At 58.4% G+C, this 25939-nt stretch overlaps 2 protein-coding genes across 6 annotated transcripts in view; one reads left to right on the top strand and one right to left on the bottom strand.

Moving 5' to 3' along the window:
* Window positions 1-4351: 4351 nt before the first annotated feature.
* CAPN12 (calpain 12) lies at window positions 4352-15291 on the top strand. Its single transcript, XM_061174301.1, is given in 24 exon segments — window positions 4352-4588; window positions 4856-4925; window positions 5109-5227; window positions 5412-5545; window positions 6422-6590; window positions 7755-7829; window positions 7902-7987; window positions 8058-8132; window positions 8756-8919; window positions 9001-9122; window positions 9124-9234; window positions 9591-9602; window positions 9799-9831; window positions 9833-10011; window positions 10211-10253; window positions 10350-10371; window positions 10374-10405; window positions 10890-10947; window positions 11330-11400; window positions 11490-11552; window positions 12211-12289; window positions 14916-15032; window positions 15129-15187; window positions 15268-15291. Coding segments are annotated over 24 exon segments (2154 nt in total).
* Window positions 15292-15721: 430 nt separating this feature from the next.
* The window catches only part of ACTN4 (actinin alpha 4), a 72348-nt gene continuing 62130 nt past the window's right edge, over window positions 15722-25939 (bottom strand). For 3 of the 5 annotated variants that reach the window (XM_061174296.1, XM_061174298.1, XM_061174299.1), the window contains 10 exons: window positions 24896-25046; window positions 22213-22321; window positions 21907-22047; window positions 21635-21817; window positions 21405-21539; window positions 20177-20356; window positions 19298-19444; window positions 18371-18451; window positions 17225-17383; window positions 15722-17092 (listed from right to left, as the gene is read on the bottom strand). In XM_061174296.1, coding sequence (XP_061030279.1) covers window positions 16934-17092; window positions 17225-17383; window positions 18371-18451; window positions 19298-19444; window positions 20177-20356; window positions 21405-21539; window positions 21635-21817; window positions 21907-22047; window positions 22213-22321; window positions 24896-25046 — 1445 coding nt within the window. In that variant the 3' untranslated portion in view covers window positions 15722-16933. Of the gene's footprint in view, window positions 17093-17224; window positions 17384-17996; window positions 18063-18370; window positions 18452-19297; window positions 19445-20176; window positions 20357-21404; window positions 21540-21634; window positions 21818-21906; window positions 22048-22212; window positions 22322-24895; window positions 25047-25939 lie in introns of all 5 variants that reach the window. The other 2 variants (XM_061174300.1, XM_061174297.1) reach the window with 1 other exon arrangement.

Below are 25939 nucleotides of genomic sequence, written 5' to 3'. Positions count from 1 at the left end.
ACGACACACAGTTCTAAGTGGCAGATCTGAGATTTGAACCCAGGCCCTCTGACTCCTAACCCTGTCACCTGCCTCACATGGAGGGTTGGTCTCTGCAATTCTATAGGAAGAAAACCTGTTTATAACCTCCTTTTTGTGGCCACACAGCCGGGAGGCACAGACAATATCTGTTGGTCCATCTGGGGGGAAAGATCCCAGAGGGCTGAGCGACATCTAGTATCACAGAGGAGACAAGGCTCTGCTGGGGCAGGAGACCCCCCTGCTGAGTGTGGAAGGGCTGTGGGGATGAAAACTGGTGAGTTTCGGCCACTTGAAACCTATTTCTCCCATTTCTTCCAATGGCTCTGAGGTAGGAGATAGATAGGCCCCAGACTCAGCAGCTGCAGCTGGTCTCCTGCTGATGTTTTAAGATGGGATACCAGCGGGAGCATTGGGCCCTGATTGGGTGCATTCTTGTGGATTTCCCAGCCCAACACATGCGCAGAGAAGGCCCTCAGTCTAGGGGAAGGACAAAAGGAGGGAGAAGATGCCAGCTGGAATCCATCTTGACTGAGAGATGGGCGCCCACCCCAGGATAAAACATGGAGATGATTGGCCAGAAAAACAACCCAGAAAACTCCCCCTATATGAGCGACCTAAGCCACCCCTATTGCTTGCAACTCTCTCTGAGTTTGCCTGTGTGCTCTGCCACGCGTATTTTGTTTCTTCAATGTGTACTTTCCTCCATTTTAGACAATCCTCTTTTAAACACCCACCCCCGACTCTCAGGGAGGAAACTGAGCCTCTCCTACTCTGTATCCCCCTGACCAATCCCAAATCCTACCTATCTATGCTCTTTTATCCACACCGGTACCCCAGGATGAAAAGGCTAGTCCTGCTGAGGTAACCCATAGTGGGACTTCCTATCACCCAGGATCAGGGAGAATATGCCCTCTTAGAGAAGTGGCAAATGGCGAAGGCACAATCAGAGTACATGTGCCCTTCTTCTGACTTAGTCCAATGTGAACAAAGGCTGGGATGATTTTCTGGAGACCCTAGTAGATTTACTGAAGGATTTCAACCCCTAACCCTGGACTTTGATTTAACTTGGAAGGATGTCCAAATAGTACTATCTACCAGCTGTACCCAAGAGGAGAAACACAGGATTTAGACAGCAGTCCAGGGGCACGCTGATCAGCTCACCAGGGACCAACCTCACATTTATGATGTGGGTGAGGACGCAGTCCCAAATCAGGAGCCCACTTGGGATTATAATTCCCTGGGGGGAATGAAGGCCAGGAACCACATGGTCCAATGCCTATTAGAAGGAATGAAGGAGACTTCCCTGGCGGTCCAGTGGTTAAGACTCCGTGCTCCCAATGCAGGGGGCGCGGGTCCACCCCTGGTCAGGGAACTAGATCCCGCATGCTGCAACTAAGACCCAGCGCAGACAAATAAATAAATAAATATAAAAAAAAAAAAAAAAGAAGAAGGAATGAGAAAGTGCATCAGAAAGCCAGTTAACTATGAAAAGGTCAGGGAAGTGACCCAAGAGAAAGAAGAAAACCCAGTTCTCTTTCAGGGACGGCTTGTGGAGGCTTTTAGAAAATTTACTAACATAGACCCCTCCACTCCCGAGGGTCAAGCTCTGCTGGGACAACATTTTGTCAGTCTGCCCCAGATATTAGGTGACAACTCCAAAAGTTACAATTAGGCCCACAAACCCCTATGCACCAACACTTAGAGGTGACCTTTGGGGTATTTAATAATCGAGATCAAATTCAGGAGGAGGAAAGAACTCAATGTGAGAACAGGCAGGCCAAGGCTCAAGCTAAACAGGTAACAGTTGCTGTCAGCCATGCCTGGCAACCTCAGGGCAACCCAAAGGGGACAAGGAGTTTCAACCATCAGTCTCGAGGTAAAACCAACAAGAGGGAATGCTTCAAATATAAGTCAACTGGCCACTGGGCCTGTAAATGCCAGGAGCGCCCCCAGGCCATGCCCAGTCTGCAAAGAGACCAGTCTCTGGAGATGGAAGTGCCCTCAGTCCTGAAGGGGAAGGGGGGCTCCTGCTCCAGATGGCCATGCTGGACAACTGAGGCGGTCCCGGGGATTCTGGCGGCTCCCCCATGCCCCCTCATGAGCTGTCTATCTCTGTCGAGGAGCCCCAGGTGGTCCTTGATGTGGCAGGTAAGAAGATTGATTTTTTAAATTGATACGGGAGCCACTTATTCTGTCTTGATTTCTCATGCTGGGCCTCTTTCCTCTAAAAGTTGCACGTAACTGATGTTGACAGAAAGCCTTGAACACATTACTTCCCTGGGCCTCTCGCTTGCCAGTTTGAACAGTGTTTGATCTCACATGCCTTTCTAGTTGTTCCTGAGTGTCCTACCCTACTACTGGGGAGAGACCTTCTGGGCTCCCTTGGGGCTATATTAGAGTTAAGGGTGGGCCTAGGGCAGCCCTTTATCTTGACCCTGGCTAAGGCAGATCAATGGGAAGAGCAAGGGCCTACTCTCAGGCTGATCTTCAGCTCTTGACTTTTTAATCTGCTTGTTAAGTTTGCTTTTTCCGGGTTACAGCAATTCAAGATGATGGTGATGCAGGGATTCCATCCACTCCCTGAAACCAGTCCTGCCGGAATAACAGCAGAAGTTGCCCTGGGGCCCCTAACAAGGCAAGGTAAGAGTTCCGTGGCCCCAATTAGGTGGGGTCTATGAACCCAATGTCAGCCTGAAGAAGCTACAGAAGATGAACCATTGCCCTTCATCCTCCCAATAAGATTTTTTTGGGTCCACATCTCTCAGGAGGGATCTGAGGTAGGAGATAGATAGGCCCCTGGATGAGCAGCTGCAGCTGGTCTCCTGCTGCTTCGAGATGGGATACCAGCGGAGGTATTGGGCCCTGATTGGGCGCATTCTTGTGGATTTCCCAGCCCAAAACATGTGCAGAAAAGGCCCTCAGTCTAGGGGAAGGGCAAAAGGAGGGAGAAGATGCCAGCTGGAATCCATCTTGGCTGAGAGATTGGTGCCCACACCAGGACCAAATATGGAGGTGATTGGTCAGAAGAAAAACCCAGAAAAGTGCCCCTATAAAAGCAACCTAAGCTGCCCCTATTGTGTGCAACCTCTGTTGCTCTGCCACGTGTACTTTGCTTCTAATAAACACTTTTATCTTTTTCATAATCTTTGTCTCTTTGCTGAATTCTTTCTTCAAAGAAGACAAGAACCAAGGTCCTTCTTCCAGCCGCTCCACCACCAGAATCAGCTCCAGCATCCTTTTGGGGAAATACTATTCTACCGAACCCTGAGCCACAGGTGGGCAGGATGGGGTGTCATAGTCACTGGTGGGCCTTGCCCCAGCCCAGGGCAGGTAGGTGCAGAGCAGCCCCTCCATGGTCAGCTCTGCCTGGGGCGACCAGGCTGAGGTCTGCCTTGTCAGGGAGGGGAGAGATGGGGGTCCCACTTTGGGTGACTGAGGAGTTACAGGGACAGGGAGAAAAATGGAGAGGGACAGACAGTGAGGCATCCACAAGACAAATACAGAGAGAAAAAGAGACACAGGAAGAGATATAAAGAGAGAGATGGAGGGACTTCCCAGGCGGTCCAGTGGTTAAGACTCCACGCTTCCAATGCAGAGGGCGCGGGTTCGATCCCTGGTCAGGAACTAAGATCCCACATGCTGCGCAGCACGGCCAAAAAAAAAAAAAAAGAGAGAGAGAGAGAGATGGAGACAGTGGGAGATACAGAGAGAAACACAGATACAGATAAACAAAAAATGGAGGAAGACAAAAGGAGACAAGAGAGATGGATAGAGACAGTGAGGTCAAGATAGAGAAGAGAGATAACAATGGTAGGCAGAGAGAGAAACTGTCAGATGGAGAGACACAGAGAGAGAGATACAGCAGTAAAGATGCCTCCCTCCAGGATAAAGCAGCCTGTAAAAAAGGCAGATCAAAGGCACTAAAAAAAAAAAAAGATGCCTCCCTCCCCATCCCTGCCCTCCTCAACCCCACAGAGGGAGGCCTGCAGGGACAAGCTGGCAGAGATGCACCACCCACACTGACCTCCTTCTAGGCACTCCCACAGCAGCAGCCGGTCCTCCTTCAGCTCTGCCCACCTTCCCTCCTGCTGCTGGCCAAGCCCATTAAGCTGCTACCCTGGCCACAACTGAAGGCCCCACGCCCTGAGGAGGAAAACACTGAAGAGGCATCCTTGCTCCCCGGCACCCCAAACCATCAATTAATATTAACGAGGGAAGGTTCCTCTCTGCCTAAAGACCCCCATCTGGGCTCAGATGGAGGCGAGGCCCCACCCCCATGACTCAGGAGGTTAAAGGGCCTGGAGCCGGCCTGTGAGCCCGCAGTGTCCGGATGGCGTGTGGCAGCAGGAGAGTCACCATCCAGCTGGTGAACGAGGAGGCAGGGCCTGGAACCAAGGGCCCAAAGCCCTTTCGGGGCCAGAACTACAAAGCAATCCGAGCAGCCTGCCTGGATGAGGGGATCCTGTTCTGAGATCCCTACTTCCCTGCTGGCCCTGATGCCCTTGGCTATGACCAGCTGGGGCCTGACTCGGAGAAGGCCGAAGGGGTGGAATGGAAGAGGCCCCATGTAATGTGTGGATGGGGCCCTGGACTCCTGGGTCTGAGGAAGGAGGTGTCACTGTGGGACCAGCTCAGAGCAGGTTCAGCAGTCCTGGGTCAAGGGAGGCCCAGGGAAGCCAAACGGCTGCCCACAGGTTTTACAAGCCTCTCATGGGGTTGGAGGTGCTCATTACTCCAGAGCCGCGAGGGCAGGACGGGGCCCAGGCATCTGACCCCACAGCTGCTCCTTCCCTCCCCTTCCCGTCTGAGGTCTAGATTCCCCCATCTCCCCCAGGAGTTTTGCGCTGAGCCCCAGTTCATCTGTGAGGACATGAGCCGAACAGACATGTGTCAGGGGAGTCTGGGTGAGACCACTGAACCCATGCTGAGCCCCCAGATCTGGCAGGTTGCAGTGGGGACCCTGACAGCTCCGCCCTCAGCCTCCCCCTGCCCTGTCCCTGCCCCTCCCTCTCCCTCTCAGGCTCTCCTCTCCTGGTGCCTCGGTCTCCCTCTTTCCACCCTCCCCCAATCTCAGCCTTTCCTGCCAGGTAACTGCTGGTTTCTTGCAGCTGCTGCCTCCATCACTCTGTACCCACAACTCCTGTCCCAGGTGGTCCCCCCGGGACAGGGCTTCCAAGATGGCTATGCAGGCGTCTTCCACTTCCAGGTAAAGCTCGGTTCCTCTGTTCATGCCTCAGTTTCCCCCAGGGTGACATGGATTTCATAGTTGACACTGTCCCCTTGGGGCTGTAATTCCCGGACTGGTACAGCAGGGTCAGGTGTCAGAGGTTGGGGCCCAGCAGGGTTGGAGGTGGGAAGCCGAGCCCAGGCCCCTCCCCTTCTCACACCAGCTCTGGCAGTTTGGCTGCTGGGTAGACGTCATGGTGGATGACAGGCTGCCTGTGCGTGAGGGGAAGCTGATGTCCGTGCGTTCGGATCAGCGGAACGAGTTCTGGGTCCCACTCCTGGAAAAAGCCTACGCCAAGTAAGGACCCCGATGCCACCAGCGGCAACCCCAAGTCCCAGCCAGCAGGCCCCAAGCCACAGGGGACGCCCGGAGTCCCCGGACTTCTGGGATCCTCCAGACAACCCGCCAAAGATCTCAAACCAAGGTACAGCCCACAGGACCCTCATGTCATACCATCGCCTGAGGACCTCCAAATCATAAACACCTCCCTGATTTTTTTTTTTTCTTGGGGCTGTGCCTTGTGGCATGCGGGATCTTAGTTCCCTGACCAGGGATCGAACCCGTGCCCCCTGCATTGGGAGCACAGAGTCTTAACCACTGGACTACCAGGGAAGTCCCCCTCCATTGATATTTCACACAAAATATTCCTAGATACCCACTGAACACTCTTAATTCTGAAGGAGACTGAAATCTCGTATCAGGCCCCAGAGTCACCAAATCTAAGTGATCCCCTTGGGGGACCTGTAATCTCAGACAATCTCTCCTGATCCCTTGAGAAACCCAAGACACCTCCAAAATATTGGGTGTAATCCCTGGAACCCTTAAATCTTCGCTTTTCCCCATTCTGCAGCTCTGAAATCCCTGACAAACCCCATAGGGATCACCCCCCAAAGCAGACATCTCCCACAGACTCAAAGTGTCAGACACAGCCCCCAGGATGCCCAGAATTCTGACAGAGCTCTTCTTTGACCCCCAAATCACGCAGTCCTGGTGGCCCCAGGAGCCACCAGCCCAATTTCCCGGGGCTTCCCAAGTGCACCCTCCTTAAGAGTCTGCAAATTTGGGGGATAGCCCTTGGGACCTCAGCCTGAGACAGAGGCCCCCCACATTCCCATGGTTGCCCAAGATACTCGCCCATGCCTCAGACACCCCACCCCAGACCTGCTCCCACAGGCTCGTTGGCTCCTATGAGGTGATGCGAGGCGGCCACATGAATGAGGCTTTCATGGACTTCACAGGCGGTGTGGGCGAGGTGCTCTACCTGAGGCAGGACACTCTAGGCCTCTTCTCTACCCTGCGCCATGCCCTGGCCAAGGAGTCCCTCGTGGGAGCCACTGCCCTGGTGAGAGAGTCAGACTCCCATGAAGACCCCCGCCAGGACCAGAGTGCAGTCACAGCTAGAGAGGGGTGGTGTCCTGTGTCTTTCTCCCCTCTGCTTTCACTGTTGGCTTATTGTCTCTCACAAATCTAATGCCAGCAAGTCAAAAGGACATTTATTTGCTCTCATGACTAATTAAGCTTCAGGCACAGCTGGATCCAGGTGCTTAGTGGATGTTGTGAATGTGTTTTTCTATTCTTACTTCTGGGTTAGATTCACTCACAGGCAGGCTTTCCTCTCATGGGCACAAAAGTGGGCCCCACAGCTGCAGGTTCCTCCTACTGCCCCCGGGGGATGTGTGTGTGTGAAAAAAAAAGTGCCTCTTTCTGAGAATTTCAACAAAAGTCTCAGGACTGATTTTTCACGGGCTCAGCTTGGGTCATATGTCCATCTGTGACCCAATCACATATTCATTCACTGAGTCAGTCTAACTCATTCGTTCATTCATTTATTTAATCCTCTACTCAGTTACTGAGTGTCTTTTGCGTTTCTCCACCTCTATTCCTCTCTGTTCCGTATCTTTCTTTGTCCCCGTGTCTCTATGTCTCTCTTCTTTATTTATTTATTTTTTTAGTAAATTTTTTTAAAAAATAAATTTATTTATTTATTTATATTTTTGGCTGCGTTGGGTCTTCGTTGCTGCGCGCGGGCTTTCTCTAGTTGCGCGAGCGGGGACTACTCTTTGTTGTGGTGCGCGGGCTTCTCATTGCGGTGGTTTCTCTTGTTGAGGAGCACGGGCTCTAGGTGCACGGGCTTCAGTAGTTGTGGCTCGCGGGCTCTAGAGCGCAGACTCAGTAGTTGTGGCACACGGGCTTAGTTGCTCCGTGGCATGTGGGATCTTCCCGGACCAGGGCTCGAACCCATGTCCCCTGCGTTGGCAGGCGGATTCTTAACCACTGCACCACCAGGGAAGTCCTATGTCTCTCCTCTTTAAACCTGTTTTGGTCTCTTGTCTCCATCTGCCTCTCTCTCCTTCTCTTGCCTTCACTCGCCAACTCCCAGCCCCTCTCGGAGCCTGGTGCCATTCAGTTAGGTGCTCTGGGTGACTCCTGCTTCGGTGAAAGGAGGTGGGGATGCAGCGGGGAGCCCTGTCCCCCGCTATGGCTCACTGTCCTGTCCTCTTCCCAGAGTGATCAGGGCAAGTACCGTACAGAAGATGGGCTGGTGAAGGGACATGCATATTCAGTCACAGGCACACACAAGGTGAGGAACCCCCAGGGTGGGCTGGCAGGGGGTGTCCAAGCACCAAACCCCGACTGACCACGTCTCCCTTAGGTGTCACTGGGCTTCACCAATGTGCGTCTGATGTGGCTGTGGAGCCCACGGGGCCGAGTGGAGTGGCCTGGGGCCTGGAGTGACAGGTGGGATGGATCTGGGGTGGGTGGGTGGCTCGGTCCCACCTGCCCACCCCTTACACCTCGGTCTCCCCAGCTGCCCACGCTGGGACGCGCTCCCCGCTGAGTGGCGAGATGCCTTGCTGGTGAAAAAGGAGGATGGCGAGTTCTGGTGAGTGGGGCAGGGTCCCTGGTCTGCTTCGGGGAGGGGTGCCAGGCCAGCGGGGTCAGGGAGGGGGCAAGTCCTGCTTGAAGGGACATGGGAGAAGTTCATGGGGGTGGGTCCTAATGGGGAGAAACTGTCCATATCTGTGGTAATTCGGGAGTTGTGTTCTATTTCAGGGAGTCGAATTAGAATTAGCAGTAACATTAGGGAACTTGGAAGCATAGTAATCTTTGGAGAGTCGAAGGGGGATGGGTAATATTTAGGGCAATTGAGGGAGGCTTGGTGACCTTGGGGCATTTCTTGAGATTTGGCAATATTGAGGGGCTGAAGGATACTTACTGGTAATAGAGAATCTGAGGGTCTTGATATTTGGGGGTTGAAGGCAATTTGACAATATTTGGGGGGAGTTTGTAGATCTTGGCTGTTTGTAGGGCATTTCTGAGGACTTGGAGAAATCTGAGGGAGCTGGAGGGCTCTAATTTGAGGGTCATTTCTGGAGACATGTATTATTTGGGGGACTGAAGTGTACTTGGCGACATTTAAGGAATTTAGGGGCTTTGTGACTTGGGGGGTCATGAGCTATTTGGGGTGGGGGCCAGGCCAGGGTCTGACTGCCGGCCACCGTCCAGGATGGAGCTGCAGGACTTCCTCTGCCACTTCGCCACCATCCAGGTCTGCTCGCTGAGCCCTGAGGTGTTGGTCCCCAGCCTGGCTGGAGGCGGCAGGCACATCCACACCTTCCAAGGCCGCTGGGTACGTGGCTTCAACTCTGGCGGGGGCCAGCCTGGTGCCGGTGAGGCCTGGAGGGGCCCCTGAAGGCAAGCAAGGGGGGCCGTGGCATGCTGGGTAACCCTGTTTCTTTATCCTTTACTAGAAACCTTCTGGACTCACCCCCAGTTCCGGCTGACGCTGCTGGAGCCTGGTGATGATGATGAGGAGGAGGAGGAGGGGCCCTGGGAGGGCTGGGGGGCAGCAGGGGTGTGGGGCCCCACACTGGGGGGGACGCACCCCCAAATGCACTGTGCTCCTGTCACTCATCCAGCGCAACCGGCGGCGCCTGAGGGCCCAGGGCCTCACATACCTGACCGTGGGCTTCCACGTGTTCCAGGTGGGACCCCGGGCTGGAAGAGGCAATGGGGGAACACAGAGGCATGGAGGTGCAGGAGGCCAAAGGCGGGATCCGAGTGGGTAGAGGATGGGGGCTGAGGGTCAGAGTCAGGAGACAGCTGAGGCAATTGGAGGTGGGGGTCAAGGAGAGACTGAAGGGCTAGGGAGGGCGCAGAGGGAGAGGCTGGGGGCCAGAAGGGTAGAGGGGTGAGGGGTCAGAAAGGAGACAGGGGCTTTAGAAGGGGTGGGATGGGAGGAAAAGAGAGGGAGGGGTGTGGAGGGACCAGGAGCAGGGGCACTCTGAGGGGCGGCTGCCTCCGCCTGGCCCTGCCTCCACCCTGCTCTTCCTTCTTACAGATCCCAGAGGAGGTGGGTATCAGATAGGACCCCAGATTCCATCCATCTCTGAGCAAGCCCCAGCGGCTGGGACAACCTGGCGGCCCGGGACGCGCTTGGGGTGATGGGCGACCAGTGGGTTTGGACAGGGCGGTGTGGAGGATGCAGTGGGTCGGAGGCTGGGTGGGGTGCACTTGGACGGCGGTGGTCACGCCGCTCTGCCCCCCAGCTGCTGGGACTGTGGGACTCCCTGCGCAGTCGGTCGCGCGCTCTTGCGGGGCCTGCCGCGCGCCGACCGCTCGCCCTTCTGTGCCCGCCGCGACGTGAGCCGCTGCTGCCGCCTGCGCCCCGGCCACTATCTGGTGGTATCCAGCGCCGCCCGCGCCGGCGACGAGGCCGACTTCACGCTGCGCGTGTTCTCCGAGCGCCGCCACGCCGCGGTGTGAACCGGGATCCCCTGCCCCGCCCCGGGATCCCCTGCCCCGCGCCTGGGTCAGCCCAGCGCCCCCAGGATCCCGCCTAGACCCCACCCGAGCCTCAGCTGAGACCCCGCCCGAGCCTCAGCTGAGACCCCGCGCGGCCCATATCCCCAGCCGCGGGGTGAGCAGTCCCCTCCCCCATCTCGCGTCTGTAATTTGCAGGGAGATAGATGATGTGATCAGCGCCGACCTGCGTGCCCTCATGGTGAGGCGCTGCTCTGGGAAGGGGGTGCGAGGGTGTGTGTGTGTGCTGGGGGGCGGGGGTCCTCTTGGCCAGAACTAAACACCCCCTACCCCACAGGTCCCCTACGTTCCCCTGGAGCTATGGAGCAGCTGTTTCACGAGCCGACAGGAGAGGTGAGGAGATGGGGCAGAGCTAAGGGGGTCCCTCCCCTCCCCTCCTCTCTCCTCCCCTCCCCTCGCCATGTACCCCTCCCTCCCTCCCTCCCTCATCCTAGACATCTCATTTTGCTTTGGTTTCTCAGTCTGTCTGTGCTTAAATCTCATGAGCTTCTTTTCTCAAAATGCTCACAGCTCTTCCCTGCCTCAGGGCCTTTGCTCAGTCTGTACCCTCCCCCTGGACTGCTTTCTCTCCCTTCACAACCCCTGCCAGGCTAAGGCCTTGTCTTTCCAACGTGCCCTGACCCTCCCCCAGGCTGGTCAGCTGCTTGCCCTCTGTGGGCTCCCGAAGCCCAATGCTTCCCCATTGCAGCCCTGACCACTCTGGGGACAGGTCTCACTCCCTTCTGGGACCAGGAGCTCTGAGAGGGCAGGCCGGCCCCGGGCTGTTTGTTGAATGACTGCCTGAGTGCAGGCTCACAACCGGCTCTCTCCTTACCAGGAGGAAGAACTCAATGCCCCTCAGCTCCAGACCTTATTAAGCATTGCCCTGGAGCCTGGTGAGTTGGGGACCAAGAGTGGACTCCACAGAGCCCCCATGTGTGTTAATCCACGATGCTTCTGGGAGTCAGGACATGGGAACCCTGGGCTCAGCCTGCTGGCATCTCCCCTGTAGCCAGACCTGTGGGTTCTGTGATAGGACCCGTGGCCAAGGCCATGGCCACTTATAAGCCCATCTTCCTCTACGGAAGTGTAACTGTCCTGAGCACAGACCCAGACCCCCGTGCCTGGGTTCAAATCCCAGCTCTACTAGTTTCCAGCAGTCACATGGCTTTCTGCACCTCAGTTTCAGAAAGGATTATTGGGGATAACAATAATCCATCCCTAGCACTTACAATGATGGCCAGTATGCAGGAAGTGCCTTTTTTTTTTTTCCTGTAGCCAGGGCCCATGCACGGACTCCCAGAGAAATTGGGCTCAGGACCTGTGAGCAGCTGCTGCAGCGTTTTGGGGTATATGACGGGGGCATTGCCTAGGTAGGGAGGATGGCCTCCGCTTCCCTTTTGGGGACATTGACCTTAACCAGATGCCGTATCCCCAGCATGGGCGAAGCCTCGATCTGTACCACTTCCAGCAGCTCTGGGGCCACCTCCTGGAGTGGCAGGTAAGATGGGGGCTGTGCAGGGCACCTCCTTCTGGAGGGAGAGGCACCTTTACTAACATGGGCATAGGTGCTCTGTGGGCTAGCAGGGCCCCAGGGGAGAAGGGGAACTTGACCACACCATGCCAACCTGGAGGCATCTGGCTGTGATATCCCTGCCCCATACACCCCTTTGTTGTCCCTCTAGGGGCACTAAATAGCTCAAGGATCAAGAGCAGACTTGGATCCTGGGTTGGAATCCCAGCTCCCAGCTCTGCCCCTTTCTGGCTGTGTGACCTGAGGGGCCTTTGCTTGTCTACCACTGGGAGGCGGTAATTCCCCACCCCCCCCCTCCCGGCTCTGGATCCCTGTGAGGAGGAGATGGTCCCAGGCCTCCCCACACTGCAAGTGGTAAGCCACTGTTCACTGAGCCCTCACTAAGCCCTTTGTGGGTAGAATCTCACCTTGTCCTCACAACAACCCTGTTACTGCTGGTACTGTTATTCCCAATTTACCGATTGGGAAACAGACACCCAAAGTGGTTAAGCTGCTTGCACAGGGCAGCCAGGAAGAAAGGGAGGCGGGTGGGAACTCAGGCTGTCTGGCTCCGAGACCTCCTTTCAGCCTTCTTCAGGGTGCTCAGGGGCCTGGGTGTGGGACTGACCAAGACCTCCCTGCCCAGGCCACATTTGACAAGTTCGATGAGGACGCCTCTGGAACCATGAACTCCTATGAACTGAGGCTGGCCCTGAACGCAGCGGGTATGGACAGAGGTCCTGCGGGATCCTGGGGACGGATCTGCTCCCCCTCCTCCCCTGTACTCCTCCCCTGCCATCCACAAAGCCCACACCTTAGTTGCCCACTCTTGGCAGGAACTGGGTGACCCTGAGAGAGGCCCAAAGGGGGAGAATCCTCTGTGTGGGGGGAGGAGGGCACTGAGGGAGGGAGTGCGGCCCTCCTGGGAGGGGAAGGGGGAGTTGGGAGCTGGTGTCTGAGAGGCCCCAGCCCCCAGGACCTCATGGTAGAATGTCCTGGACTCCTGGACGCCTTGGGTGGCCCTGGGCGCCTGGAGCCTCCATTTCCCTCTCTGTAAAATGGCTAATACACAGGGTGGCCAGGAGGAGCCTGTGGAATGGAGCCCACAGGGTTTGGTGCTGGGGAATGTAGCTTCCGTGACCGCGTGCCAGAGTGCCCAAAGGAAGGCTGCCACTGAAAGGCTGAGTGCTTCCAGGAGACGTAGAACAACCCCATTCCATTTGTGTGGGAGCACAAAAATCCTAGCCAATGAACAGAGGCAGAGAGCAACTTTTTCCCTGGGCTATGCAGTTAGAAAAGTGCGTGTGATCTGTCCCCCACCCCACCTTGCGTGGACGGGCTGTGGTCTGGGATCAGACACAGAACTCCCAGACCCCCCACCCCACCCCAGGGCTCATCTGCCACAGCAAAGGGAAGGGTGAGACATGGGGAGATGGGGGGCTGGGGGTGATGTGACCCAGAGTCTGAGAGGCAGGGGGAGACCCTGAGGGGGGAAGTCAAAGGTCCAGGGAGGTGCAGGAAAAGAAAGGAACTCAAGACAGGGGGGAGATGGAGTCAGAGAGAAGACTGGGAGATGTGAGCCTGAGAAACAAGAGTCCCAGGTAAGCAGAAGCAGAGGCGAGAGAGGGTGGGGGAAGGTGGAAGGCTGTACTGTTCACGTGGTATGCCCGAGTGCCTGGTACAAGCCTGGTGTTAGTCTAGGCAGAGGAGCGCTCTAATGGGCTGACGTGCTGATGGTACAGACACACGACAGGCAGAACGTCTAGGGCAGATGGTGAGAAGTCCTACGGTGGCAAAAGGAAACAGGCCATGGTGCTGGGACCCGCAGCGGGTGAGGTGTGGGTTGAGACATGGCGGTCAGGGAAGGCCTCACTTGGGTGATGTGTGAACAGAGACCGGAAGGAGCGGGGAGTGAGCCTTGGGGACTCTGGGGAAGAGCGGTCCAGATGGGGAAAGTCAGTGTAAAGGCCCTGAGGAGGCTGGTGTGGAGGCAGCGGAGTGAACGAGGGGCCCAGTGATGGAGATGAGGACAGGGGGCCAGTGTGGCTGGAGCCAAGTGGGGAGGGGGAGGTGGTCAGAGAGGAGATGGGTGGAGGAAGACAGGAGAGCCCCACGAGGCCTTGGGAGGACAGCTCTTTAAAAATTTTTAAATATGTATGAGAGGGAGGAGGGAGAGGCAAATCCAGGGTCAGGGACTTGTGTGTGAGCCTGGAGCTGACAGGCAAGGGAAAGGTGGTGTGTATGGTGGAGGGAATACCAGGGAGTGGGCCAGCTGGAAGCAAGGTCTGGAGACCCGGGCAGTCCCGGGCTGGGGGGACGGACAGGAGAAATTACCTGCTCCGATCCAATCCTATCCTCTGCTCCACAAACACCCCCTGAGCCCCGCTCTGCTCCAGGCCCTGTGCTGGCTGATGCTGGGGTTTCAGTGGTGACCAGAAGCCCTTCCCGGACCTCACCCACCACTCACTTCCCTGCCCAGTGCAGGCGCAGCCAGAGCCACCAAAGACAGTGACAGCCCAGAGGGCTCAGGGCAGGCATGTGGAAGCCCAGAGGGGTCAGGGCAGGGATGTGAGCTGTGAGACCCGAGAGGAGGAGCTTGACGCTGCTTGCTGGGGGCTGAGTATCTGAGAGGACTTCCTGAAGGAGGCGTGTATCAGACTAGGAACACTCCGGGCTGAGAGAGGACATGGTGTTCTGGGCAGAGGGAACATCAGGTGCAAAGAAGGCAAGGCAAAGCCCAAGGTCAAGTAGAGAAGAGGGAGGAGGGGAGCAGGAGATGAGGTGCAGCCTGTGCAGGCCACCAGGTGGCTGGGGACAACGGGGGCCCTGGGGAGGGGTAACCAGGAGGTCATGGTCACTAGGGCCCAGTAACCTAGGTAAGGGGTTTCACAAGGACTGGCTTTTAAAAGCCTCTGTTGAACGATTCCTCATCGGAGGTGATTTCTGAACTCCAGAAATCGCCCCTGATATGGAGCATCAAGAAATTGACTCCATACGGGGCTGACAAAAATGCTTTGCTGCACAGAAATATTCTCTAGTGTCTATTAGCAGAAATCTGGCAGAGTTTAAAGGAATAATAATACAATAGTTATGATGTGCCAGACACTGTCCTAAGCTCTCTACATATAACATCTTCACACGACCTTATAGGGTCAGGGCTATCATAGTCCCCACTTGACAGATAAGGAAACTGAAGCCCAGAGAAGTGAAGGGAGTTGCCCGTGGCCTCACGGCTGGGATGAGGCAGAGCTGGGACTAGAGAGGTGGAACCAGGCCCCCCTGGTGTCTGCCTTCCCTGGGGAGTCGGGGGGGGGGGTATGACCCTGAGGTGGGGCTCCCGGGGCAGCCCAGGCTTCCACCTAACCAACCAGCTGACTCAGGCCCTCACTAGCCGCTACCGGGACAGCCGTCTGCGCGTGGACTTCGGGCACTTTGCGTCCTGCATGGCCCAGCTCATCTCCATCTTCCGTGAGTGCCACCCCTGGCACTGGTGGGACAGAGGGAGGATGTCTCCATGGTAGGGGGACCACAGAGGTGGGCGCTCAACCTGCCCCTCTCTGACAGGCCACTGCAGCCAGCACCTGGATGGTGGGGAGGGGGTCGTCTGCCTGATCCACAGACAGGTGAGCCTGGGCTGCAGGGAGGGGTGGCACGGGAGTGTCAGGAGTCCCCGGCCTCATGCCTGCTGTTTCCTCTCGCCCAGTGGATGGAGGTGGCCACCTTCTAGGACCTCAGCCTGGGAGCCCTGCCTTTCCCTTCTCCCAGCCCGGACCAGGGTTTCCTCTACAGGGAGGGGGCTGATGCCCTGACGTTAAGCAGTGATTCAGAGCGTGGCCTTGGGAGCCAGCCTGCCTGGAGCTGACTTCTGGCCCCACCACTCACCAGCTGGGTGACACCGGGCAAGTCACTGCACCTCTCTGGTAAACGGGCGAGGTAACAGCACCTTTCTCGTGCAGGCTGCACGAGATAGCCCACGTTACACGCTTAGAACAGTGCCTGGCCTGGAGTGGGTCCCCAACAGCACTCCTACTTTCACACACTCATGGGAACAGGGATCGGGGCACTCCCACGCCCCACCTCGCTCTGGGAAGAGGTGCTCTATCATCGCTCTCCTAAGAGGTGGAGAACAGATAGAAAAACAGAGGACACTGTAGGAATCCTTCTTAAAAATATTACATGTTTTATTATCCTGTCCCCAGAAGGGTGGTTTATCCAGAAACCGAGAAAAAAATAATCAATCGGAATAAACTCAAAAAAAAAGGGGGGGGGGAGGTGGTGGAGCGAAACCATCCACTAACAGGCAGCTAGGCCAGCAGCCCACCCTCCACCTCGGGGGGGTCCCCAGAGACCCACGCCGACGGCAGACATCAGAGAAATCAGTAAGGGGCTGGGGGAGGGGAGCAAATCAGCTATGTCTTCATTATGAGAGCAAGAGGCGGCGAAGATATGCTGCTAGGTGAATATATATTTATATAATAAATCCGTAAGTTAATAAAGTAAATAGTAATTCTCTGAAAGGTTTTTTTTCATAGTTTTTTTTTTTTGTGGATTTTTGTGTGGTTTTTTTTTGTGTTTTTTGTGTGTGTGTGGTTTTTTTTTTTTTCTTTTTTTTTTTTTGCGGGTGGAGGGGGGTCCTTAGAAAATCTGAGAGATACGCAGGTCCAGACAAAGCAAGGTGGGGGCTGGCTGGGGGTGAGGGTGGGAGGCTGGTCTGCCCAACCCCACTCCTGGTGCAGAAGAGGGGGGACTGAGCTGAACCCCCTCATCTCCTGGCGATGCCAAGTGAGGGGAGGGGATGGGGGAGCAGGGAGCAGGCTGGTCCTCTTTCCTGCCGGGCGGCTGTGGCACCCTCTGCGGGGCCCATCGCAGGCCCGGGCGGTTCCTGGACAAGGCACGTTGGGCTTTGGCCTGGATGTGGGAGGCCTTGAAGGGACCTCAGGGGAGAAGAAATGGACCGGGGGGTGGTGGTGAGGGGTGGGTGTTTCTAGGGCTTGGAGGGGGCCTGTTTTGCTGTGAGGATCCACTGTCCCCTCCACAGAGTTAAAAAAACAAAACAAAACAACACATCATATATATTTACCAGACCAGAAGCGCTGACCCCGGAAGCCTCCCTCACCCCCGTCCAGGGGGAGGGGGAGATCCTCCTGGCGCACCGACAAAGAGAGAGGAGAGAGCCTGCCCCAGCCCCTCCCTGCCCACCCCGCTCCCGCCCAGGAAGGACTGACAGAGAGTGCTTTGCATAGATACAGAGTCAGAGGAGCCGGGCCAGGGGGTGCCCTTGCAGCAGGGAGGGGGGCAGAAGAGCTCCCCCAGCCCCTCCTGGAGGCTGTGAGGAGGGGTGTTTGGTCAGGGTTTCTCCGGTGGGGGCCTCACAGGTCACTCTCGCCGTACAGGGCTGTTGAGAAGGACTTGTAGTCGAGGGCCCCGGGCACGGCATCAGGGCCCTGGTACGGGGCCATGCGGGCGATGCAGTACTCGGCCTGGTCGGGGGGCAGCTCTCTCCGCAGCTCCTCAGCTGTGATGAAGTTCTGGGGGCGGCAGGGCGGGAATCTGGGTCACCCCCGACACGGGCGCTGGCCCACCCGGCCCCTCACGCCCAGCCCTGGCTGCGAGGGCCCCTCCGCGCCGGCCGCTGGGTGCCTCCCAGGTGTCTTGCTCACCTTGTCCCCGGCCAGGACCTTGAAGGAGGCGATGACCTGGTCGGCTGTGTCCGTGTCGGTGGTCTCCCTCGACATGAAGTCGATGAAGGCTTGGAAGGTCACGAGGCCGCTGTGGTTGGGGTCAACCACGCTCATGATGCGGTTGAACTCGGCATCGCCCTGTGAGGGGGGTGGGCGGGGGACAGGCGGCCTTCAGCGGGGCAGGGCGGCCGGGCCAGCCCGGTGGCTAGAACCGGGTTGGGAGAGCAGGGCCCGACCCCAGCGCACACGACAGGCGTCGTCAGCCCGCCTCCAAGGGTCTTGGCTCCCTGGCCGACTGCCCCACCTGCCCCAGACCTGGGCCGTGCACCCTCTGCTCCTCCCCTCCCACGTTTTTGGGAACTGGGGAGTTGGGGAGTGGATCTAACAGGTCTACTGCTCCTCAGCCCTGGCTCGCAAGTTAGCTCCGGAGGGCAGGGCGAGGAAGAAAGAAAGAGAGAAAGAGAAAGAGAAGGGGAGAGAGCTGGAGGCCTGACCTCCTCTCTCCGGAGACTTCCAGGAAAGGAGGTGGGAGGCTCAGGGAGTCATCGGAGGGACCCCAACCAGCAGATGCAGCAGAGGAGGAGGAGGGAGGCCAGGCCGCGCTGCTCTGGTGGAGGAGTGTCCCCGAGGACGCGGACATTCTGGAGGCGGTGAGGAGGGTGAGGAGGAGGGGGGAGGGGCGGAGGAGGGGAGGAGGGGCAGAGGAGGGGAGGAGGAGAGGCACAGCAGCAGGGCAGGCAGAGGCGCGTACCAGGCTGTATCCCGTGGAGATAAGCAGAGCCCTGAAGTCATCGGAGTCCATGCTGCCTGTCTGCTTCTGCTCGAGGACGCAGGGACAGCAGAGGAGGCCGGGCCCAGAGTAGGCAAGAGGGGCCGCCCCGTGTGCACAGCGGGGAAACAGGACAGTGGCAGGGAGCAGGGGAGACAGAGGCGGCCCCGAGAGACCAGGTAAGGGGGAAGGTGTCCGGAGAGACACAGGGCAGGGAGGAGGCAAGGGAGCCCGTGAAATGGCACACACGATGGCAAGGGGTGGGATGGCCAGAGGGAGGGGAGACAGAGAGAAGGAGAGAGAGAAAGAGAAGAGCAGTTAATGCCACAGTCCGCTGGGGCCCAGGGGGCGCGTACCTGCCGGTCATTCTCCACGTCGTAGCCCAGGCTGATGAGGCAGGCCTTGAACTCCTCCGGCCCCAGCGCCCCGCCGTGGTCCTGCCGGCGTCCGAAGGCAGGTGTGCACAAGGGGCGGTGTGGAGACCAGGCCGGCACCGAGGCGGGGAGAGGGGCCCGGGTCACATGCAGAGGGCGGGGGAAGGGGACACACGGGGGAGGGAAACACAGAGTTAGAGGTGACGTGGACAAGGTGATGGCCAGGGAGGGGCAGGTAGAGGGGCGTGGGTGGCCTGGAGGGCAGTCAGAGGCCTCCTCCCAGCTCCTCTGGGCCAGAGCAGGGGTGGGAGCTGAGAGGTGCAGGATTGAGGCTTGAGTCCCAGGACTCCTGGGAGGTAAGAGGGGAGCTCTCCTCACCTCCAGGATTTGGGGTGGGAGAAAGGGAATTGCACCCCCTCCTGCTGGGCCCCTGCCTAATGCCCAGAGCACATGCTACCCACAGAAAGCAGGCAGATGACACATCAGGCCCGGCAGGGCCTGGGGCAAACTGGTGCTCAGGGCCCCTCTAAAGGGGCTGCCAGACCAAATCTGACTTTTAAGGACACTGTGTGTATGTGTGGATCAGATTCCTGGGTCAGGTCTCAAATCCCTGGTGTGCTGGGACCTGTCTGTTCAGGGTTGCATCGGCAGGTGGGCGAGGATGCATAGCCCCGGGGGCAGGGCTTGGGACTCCCCTTTCTCTTCCTGAGGGAAGCTGCCCACGCTGTGGGTTGAGGTGATGCACCTCTGCACCCCCTTCAGTGGCTGGGGCCCTGCCGCCCCCTGTGAGTGGCCTCTGATACTCAGCAACTGTGATGTGAACAAACGGACAGATGCAAAGACGGAGGGGGCAAGGTGGGAGGTGACAGTGGGGAGGGAAGACACCAAGGGGCAGAGGGAGTGGCTCACCTTGTCGAAGTGATTGAAGGACGCCCGGAACTCCTGCATCTGCTCTTGGCTGATGCCCTTGGCATCGCGGGTGAGGATCTGGTTCTCGACCTCGTTGATGGTGCGGGCGATGGTGGTGAGCAGCTGCTCCCAGCCCACGCGGATGTGCTGCGGGAGGAATGAGGGCGTGAGTGTGGGCTGGGCCGGCAGGTGGGGATGCTGGGACCACCGCAGCTGTAGCTGAGGGGGCTCGGAACTGGCTTCTCCTTGTGCGGGGGTGTGTGTGGCCTGGAGTCAGGCTCGCCCTAACTTTCTCCCAAATGCCAACCCAGCCCCACACTCTCCCGTGTGGCTCATGTGCACAGGGACACAGGCACGGTGCCCGCTTATTGCCTCTGCCAACCAGCGGGGTTCACGTCACACTGGTGTTATGTCCCAGTGACGGATGCAGCAGACAACCGGGTCCTGATACCTGTGCCAGGATCCACAGGGAAACTTTGCAGAGACATGCTGGGCAATGTTTAACTAGCTTCCTGGGGAAACAGCCCTTCCCCCCTTTTATTTGGTGGTATCTTCCGATTTGCATGGTCTAATAAGCGCTGTCACCACGGACCATTTCAAGCTACCGATAGGATGACAACCAGCCCTGATGCTGTAACCTGGCGGCAGCGAGCCAGGGCATGGGATTCCCACACATGCTGGCTGGATCTGCGTCCTCAAGTGAGGATGAAAGGGCTGAGGCCACACTGGGGGGCGGGTGCTGCCTGCCCTCCCAGCTCTCCAGGGGGTTGGGATAAGGCAGCCGGGCCCTGCGTGGGCTGCCACAGGGCCCCCCCAAGCCCGGGGCAGGCGGGGCGGGGCAGGGCAGGGCGGGGCAAGCGGGGCGGCGCGCGGGCTCGCCTCCATGGTGTAGTTGGTGTGCTTGTTGTCGAAGATGAGCGCCTCCTGGATGAGCTGGTGCTGCTGCTCCAGCAGGTCCAGGCTCGGCTTGTAGTCCACGATGCTGCGCTCGTACTGCTTCAGGTGGCTCAGCTGGTCCTCCAGAGTCCCGTTCATCTCGATGGAGATGCGCCCGATCTCCTGCACAGAGGGCGGTGCTACTGGGGCGCGGGACTGGCGGGCCCTCGGCCACGGCCAGCCACCGGGAGGAGGTCTGTCGCCGGCCGCCCCATTGCCAGGGTGCCTCTGCCCAGGGGTCCCCTCCGGCCCACCCTCGAGGGTTAACAGCAGCCACGATGCAGTTTCTGCACCAACGCTCCACAGGGCTAACCTCACTGCTTCCCCCCCTTGACTCCCTGTGAGGCCCAAGACTGGGACAGGCCTATTCCGCAGAGGTGGAAACTGAGGCCCAAAGGGGGCAACGTATCACATTAAGAGGCAGAGCCAGGATCGGAACCCAGGCCTGGCGACTTCAGAACCCGTGCTCCTGAGCACGAGCACCCCACGCCTCGCCTCCCACGGCCACCAAGCCGTGCAGGGGGCACTGAGCCCCGCGGCCGACCTGCCCGGTCCTCTCTCGGGCTGCCGTGAGTTTCAGTGAGGCCACTTCGGTCAGTGGGGTGCCTAGTACACAGTGAGCACTCGGTAAGTGGTGGCCCGAGTCGCCGTTGGCATGGTTACAAGCCTTCCCGTGGCTGGGTCACGAGGGCAGAGTGAGGGCGCGGTGAGGGTCTGAGCTCGGACCACCTTGGTCACAGCTACACCACAGTGCTTGTGGTGGGGCTGGCACAGGGCGGTGCCCAAAAGTGTCTGTTGAGGGAATGCAATAATGGTCTTCCGCATCCTTTTAGGGATGAGAAAACTGAGCCACAGAGGTTAAATTGTGCCTGACTCCCCGATCCTAAGTCAAGGGGAGAGTCGAGACTCGAACCCATCTCTACCTGACCCCTTAGCACAGTTTCCCTCTGGATGGTGCTGCCATTTCCATGAATATGTTATTGGCGCTCCTAATCCCATGAGGCCACGAGAGCTGGGTCCCCGATCCACCAGGCCCCCAAGTGCACCGGCCCCGCGGAGCACTGGGGCCCTCCCACCAGGGGTGAGCAGCCTCCCGTTCAGCGGGGGCTCTTCCTCAACTCCGCCCGGAGATCCTCCTGGGCCCAGCGGGGCTGCGGCGACTCGCCCTCACCTCCATCTTAGTCTGGATCCAGGGCCCCACGATGTTGGCCTGGCTGGCGAACTGGCGGCGCAGGTGCTCGTTGGACTGCTGTTTGCTCTGCTCCTCCAGGAGGGCGTGGTCCCGCTTGGGCACCAGCTGCTGCACCTGGGCAAGGGGACGCAGGCAGGAGCAGTCAGGGCGGCGGCCCCCTCGCCCGGCTGGTCCTGCCCCGGCCCCGCCGGCGGGTGGGTGCCGCCTACCTTCTCCCACTTGGAGTTGATGATCTGGGGGGTGACGGTGGTGTAGGGGTTGCTGCCTGACAGCTTGATGTGGTTGCTCTCGGCGATCCTCTGGGCCTCCTTGTGGATGGCCAGGATGGCCTCCCGTTCCCTGTCAGCGTCCGGCAGTGTTGACTTGAACTGGTCGTGGGCTGAGATCAGGCCCTGGGGGCGGGAAGAGAAGGCGTGAGGCGCAGCCCGGCCCCGTGGAGGCCCCACGAGCCACGAGCGGGACGGGAGGGGAAGGGGCGGACCTCGATCTCCTCGATGGTGTGGACAATGAACATGTCCTGGAGGTCCTCCATGGCGCTCTCCATCCAGTTGTTGAAGGGGGCTGCCCGCTTGGCGTACTCCAGGTGCAGCTGGTCGATGGTCTCCAGCTGCTTCTCCGTTTTCTGGTGCGTGTTGGGAGGGACGGGGACAGAGGAGGGAGGTCAGTCGGCTAGCAGGAGGCCTGTATGGTGGGGAGGGGCCCGGGGGCACCAGGGGGTCAGGGGAAGACCCCTGCTCTGAGGGCAACGAGGCACAGACCTCGGCGGGTGACATCACCCCCTCCTCACCTCCAGGGCTTCCCTGCGACTGTGGGTCAGAGAGCCAAGGGCGTCCCACTGGTCGCAGATCTTCTGGCAGCGGGTGTTGACGTTGTGGGAGTCGTAGTAATCCAGCTCGCTGTGGGCCGGGCAGAGGGTGATGAGACCCAGCAGGGGCAGTCAGGGTGTGCTGGACCCACCCGCCCCCAGGTGTCCCAGGCCCTGGTGCCAGGGGATATCAACACTTAAGCACATCAGTCATGAATCACCCCTCTGGCCCGGGGCAGGAGGAATTGCGGGGAGAGGATAACAGAGCTTGCTGTCACTGTAAGCTGACGCAGGGCTCCCAGAGTGTGGCCCTCGACCATGCCTGTAGGCTGGCGAAATCTCAGTTGCCCGACCAGGGGTCGAACCCAGACCCCCAGCAGTGGAAGCACAGAGTCCTAACCACTGGACCACCAGGGAAGTCCCCGGGATTGCTTTTTCCATTTAAAGAAAGTCTAGCAGAGCACACTGGTTAGAGCATAAGGCTCTGGAGCCAAGTTCCTTAGGTGTGAATTCCAGCTCTCCGATTTTGAACTTGTGTGACCCTGGGCGAATGAACTCCCTCTGGATCCCTCGGTTTTCTCACCTCTGAAATGGGGGTGGGGTTATCATGGAGACCAAGTTACTTAACTCATGTGAACTGCCAAGAGCAGTCCTTTGCACCCAGTAGGTAAAAGTAGCAACAGTTACTCATTAAAGGTTGTGTATTTACTTTAATGGGTATTAAGAAAAAAATGTACAACTAGCCTGCAATCTCATTGTACGCAACTAACAATATATTCAAGAAAAAAAAAAGTGAGCTGATGAGGGAATGGGTATTATTATTGCAATGACTGAGGTTGGAAACACTAAGCTGATACCGTAGTCGCGGCCCCCTGCCCCTTATTCCCTCTCTTCAGCCCCAGCATTCCTGCCTCCTGGGGTCCACACTTGGATACTCTTAGCAGCAGGCTCCTAGGGAGTCAGTGTACAGGTCTGGGGGAACAACCATGGGGAGGAACACGACATGGGGACCAGGACACAGCGATTGTGTCGCCTGCCTGGTGAGCCAGACGGGCAGGCAGGATACAGGGGCCGGGGGAGGGGAGCAGGCAAGGGCTGGAGGAGGAGCAAGGCTGTGCTTCACACAGGGACCAGGCGGCCCAGGCGGCCCAGGCTCCAGTCCTATCTCACTCCCTAGCTGTGTGACCTTGGGCAGGCCCCTTGGGCTCTCTGTGCCTCAGTTCCCATTCTGTAACACAGGATCGCTGGGGGATTAAATGAGCTGGTACATGTAGAGCACTAAGTGCCCTGAGTTTTTGTCATCACCATTAATCAACGCTCAGCCGGGCTGTCCATCCAGGCTCATCCTGGCCGGCCCTGGGCCCTCAGACTCATCTTCGGGGGAACGGACAGCACCCCAAACAGCCCTCCCTTTCTCCTCCAGGGCTACTGTCCAGAAAGCTGCCTCAGGGACCGCCTGTTCCCCGGCTCAGGGTAATGGGTTTCACATGGCTGTTCCCAGTGCCTGAGAAGTGGGCTGGCCTAGGATTTCCTCCAAGTCTGTTTCCCACTGGCTTCCAGGAGCTCGCCTGTCAATGGGGGGTGGGGGTGGGGACCTGCCCATGTCCCACCCCACAACCCCTGAGGGTGGTGGACGTCTGCGTCTGTGACCTCACTCTCCTCGGCCTGGGCATGCCAGGTACAGGGGCTCGATCCTAGGGGAGCTGCAGGACCCCAAGGGGTGCCCCCAACAGTGCTCAATGGGGACGCCGTGTCCCTGGTACTGTGAAGGCCCAGTGGTACTTCTGCCTCTGGGTGAGCAAATGGGGAGCCCCCAGAGCAGGTGGGCAGTGTGGAGGGCGTGAGTCAGGGAGGAAGCCAGCCCTGCCCGGCGTGGGGCTCCACCAGGCATCACCGCTAGGCCCCAGCCTTGCAGGAACAAGGAGAACTTTGCGGATGACTGTGACAGGGTTGGGGGTGTCTGTGGAAAGGGCAGTTCCAGCCAAGGATCCTATTTTTGAGCAGACAGCTATTTTGGGAGCCCTGCCGCCCTCCAGGGCCCGTGGATTTTCCATGAAGTAATGGCCTGGGCCTCCCACTCCCTGGGCCCTGCTTGCTGCTGGCCGCTGCGCTGGTGGAATAAGGCCCCCTTTCACTGGCTCTGGAGGTTGAGTGTACTAATTGTGTGCACAAGTTTATCTGACTGGGGTGGGGAAGGGAAGGCAGAGAACCGACCGCCTGGAAGCTCTTACAATAAGTGTATTCTGAGCAGGAGAGGGAAGGGGCCGGGCAGAACAACGGGCTCTCTGTGCAGCCAGATTCCCTCAGGGAGCAGCGGGTGGGAGCGGTGGGGGCTAGGCCGCCCACCACATCAGGGGGCCAGGGGGTCTCCTTGGTGTGGCAGGCAGAGGAGGGGGAGCCCCAGGGACCCCAGCAGCCTGAGGAATCAGGACAAGGGGTCAGAGACCTCCCTTCTGCTGGAGAATCTAGGTCCCACTGTTCCTCATCTGGGGTAAAGACAAGGTGGGCAAAAGGCATCATCCTGTAAGGCTCTTCCCTGGCATCTGAAAGGAGGGTGTGAGGGTGGAAAGGGCTGGGGGACCCCATTCCACCACTGCCCCACCGCTGCTCTGGACTGGGTGCTGGAGGGGAAGCAGGTGACGGGGGACCGCGAGCCCACACGTACTTGAGCTCCTGGGCGATAGCGGCGATCTGCTCCACGCGGTCCTGGTGTGCGGCCAGGTCGCTCTCGAAGGCCTCGTGCTTGCGGATGAGGGCTTTGATGTCCGACAGGGTGGCCGTCTCATAGTCCCGGTGCTTCAGCATGGCCTCCTTCCCTGGGGTGGGGCGGAGGGCAGGGGGTGCTTCGTCAACAGCGCCAGAGGGATGTCCAGCCAGAGCGATGTCCAACCAGAGGGAGGGAGACGGGGTGTGGACCCCACGCCCTGCCTTGCCGAGGATGGTGCCATGAAAGCTAGAAACTTCCAGAACCTTTTTCCTTGCCCTTTGCAGGAACCTCTACGCCCAACTAGATCCTGGATGGAGCTGGGAGACAACTGTGGGGCTGGTGGGCTTGAGACATATCCCAATTCAAGCTGTGGGTTCTAAACTTAGTATCCTTTATTGGTAGACGGTAAGAATTTGGATTGTGCTACCAGGGCTGGAAATGTGGACACCCATCTGCGGACCGCTGTGATCTGGAGAAGCAGCTGGTGTTGCAGCCGTGCCTCAGCAGTGGGGGGAAGGGGAAGTCTGAGTCGGGGCTCTTCCAGGAGCCTGACCCCTGGCACTTGGGCGCCAGGCCCCCTCGGGGTGGGAGTCCTATCACACATCTATTGCTCCACACTATCCTAAGGGCTTTCCATGTGCAGCGAGGCAGGGCCCATTGTCAGGCCCTTTGAAGGAAGGGAGGAACACTGCTATTAGTCCTGGAGCCTGGCTAATTATACACCCCAGGACAGAAGCTCAAGTGAGCCCTGCAAGCACAGTAAGGGTACTGCAAAGAACCAAGGGGGAAACGCTGGCCAGGAAAGGTGGCTGGGACCCCCAACCCCTAAAGCTACCTCAGGCTACCCCTGGAGCGGCAGCTCAGAGACCCCCTCCTCAGCTGGCACCAGAAAATCCAACCAACAGCTGCCTGCCTAGAGCAGGGGACGGCAGACAGCTTCTCCCCACCTGTTCTTCCTCTGTAAATGCGGCCAGTGCCAGCCCAAGGTTAAAACCTCAGTGA

The sequence above is a fragment of the Eubalaena glacialis genome, chromosome 18 (genome assembly GCF_028564815.1).
Source record: "Eubalaena glacialis isolate mEubGla1 chromosome 18, mEubGla1.1.hap2.+ XY, whole genome shotgun sequence".
NCBI lineage: Eukaryota > Metazoa > Chordata > Mammalia > Artiodactyla > Balaenidae > Eubalaena > Eubalaena glacialis.
Note: the sequence above shows the minus strand (reverse complement) of the source record. Positions and strands in the feature narration are given on the sequence as shown.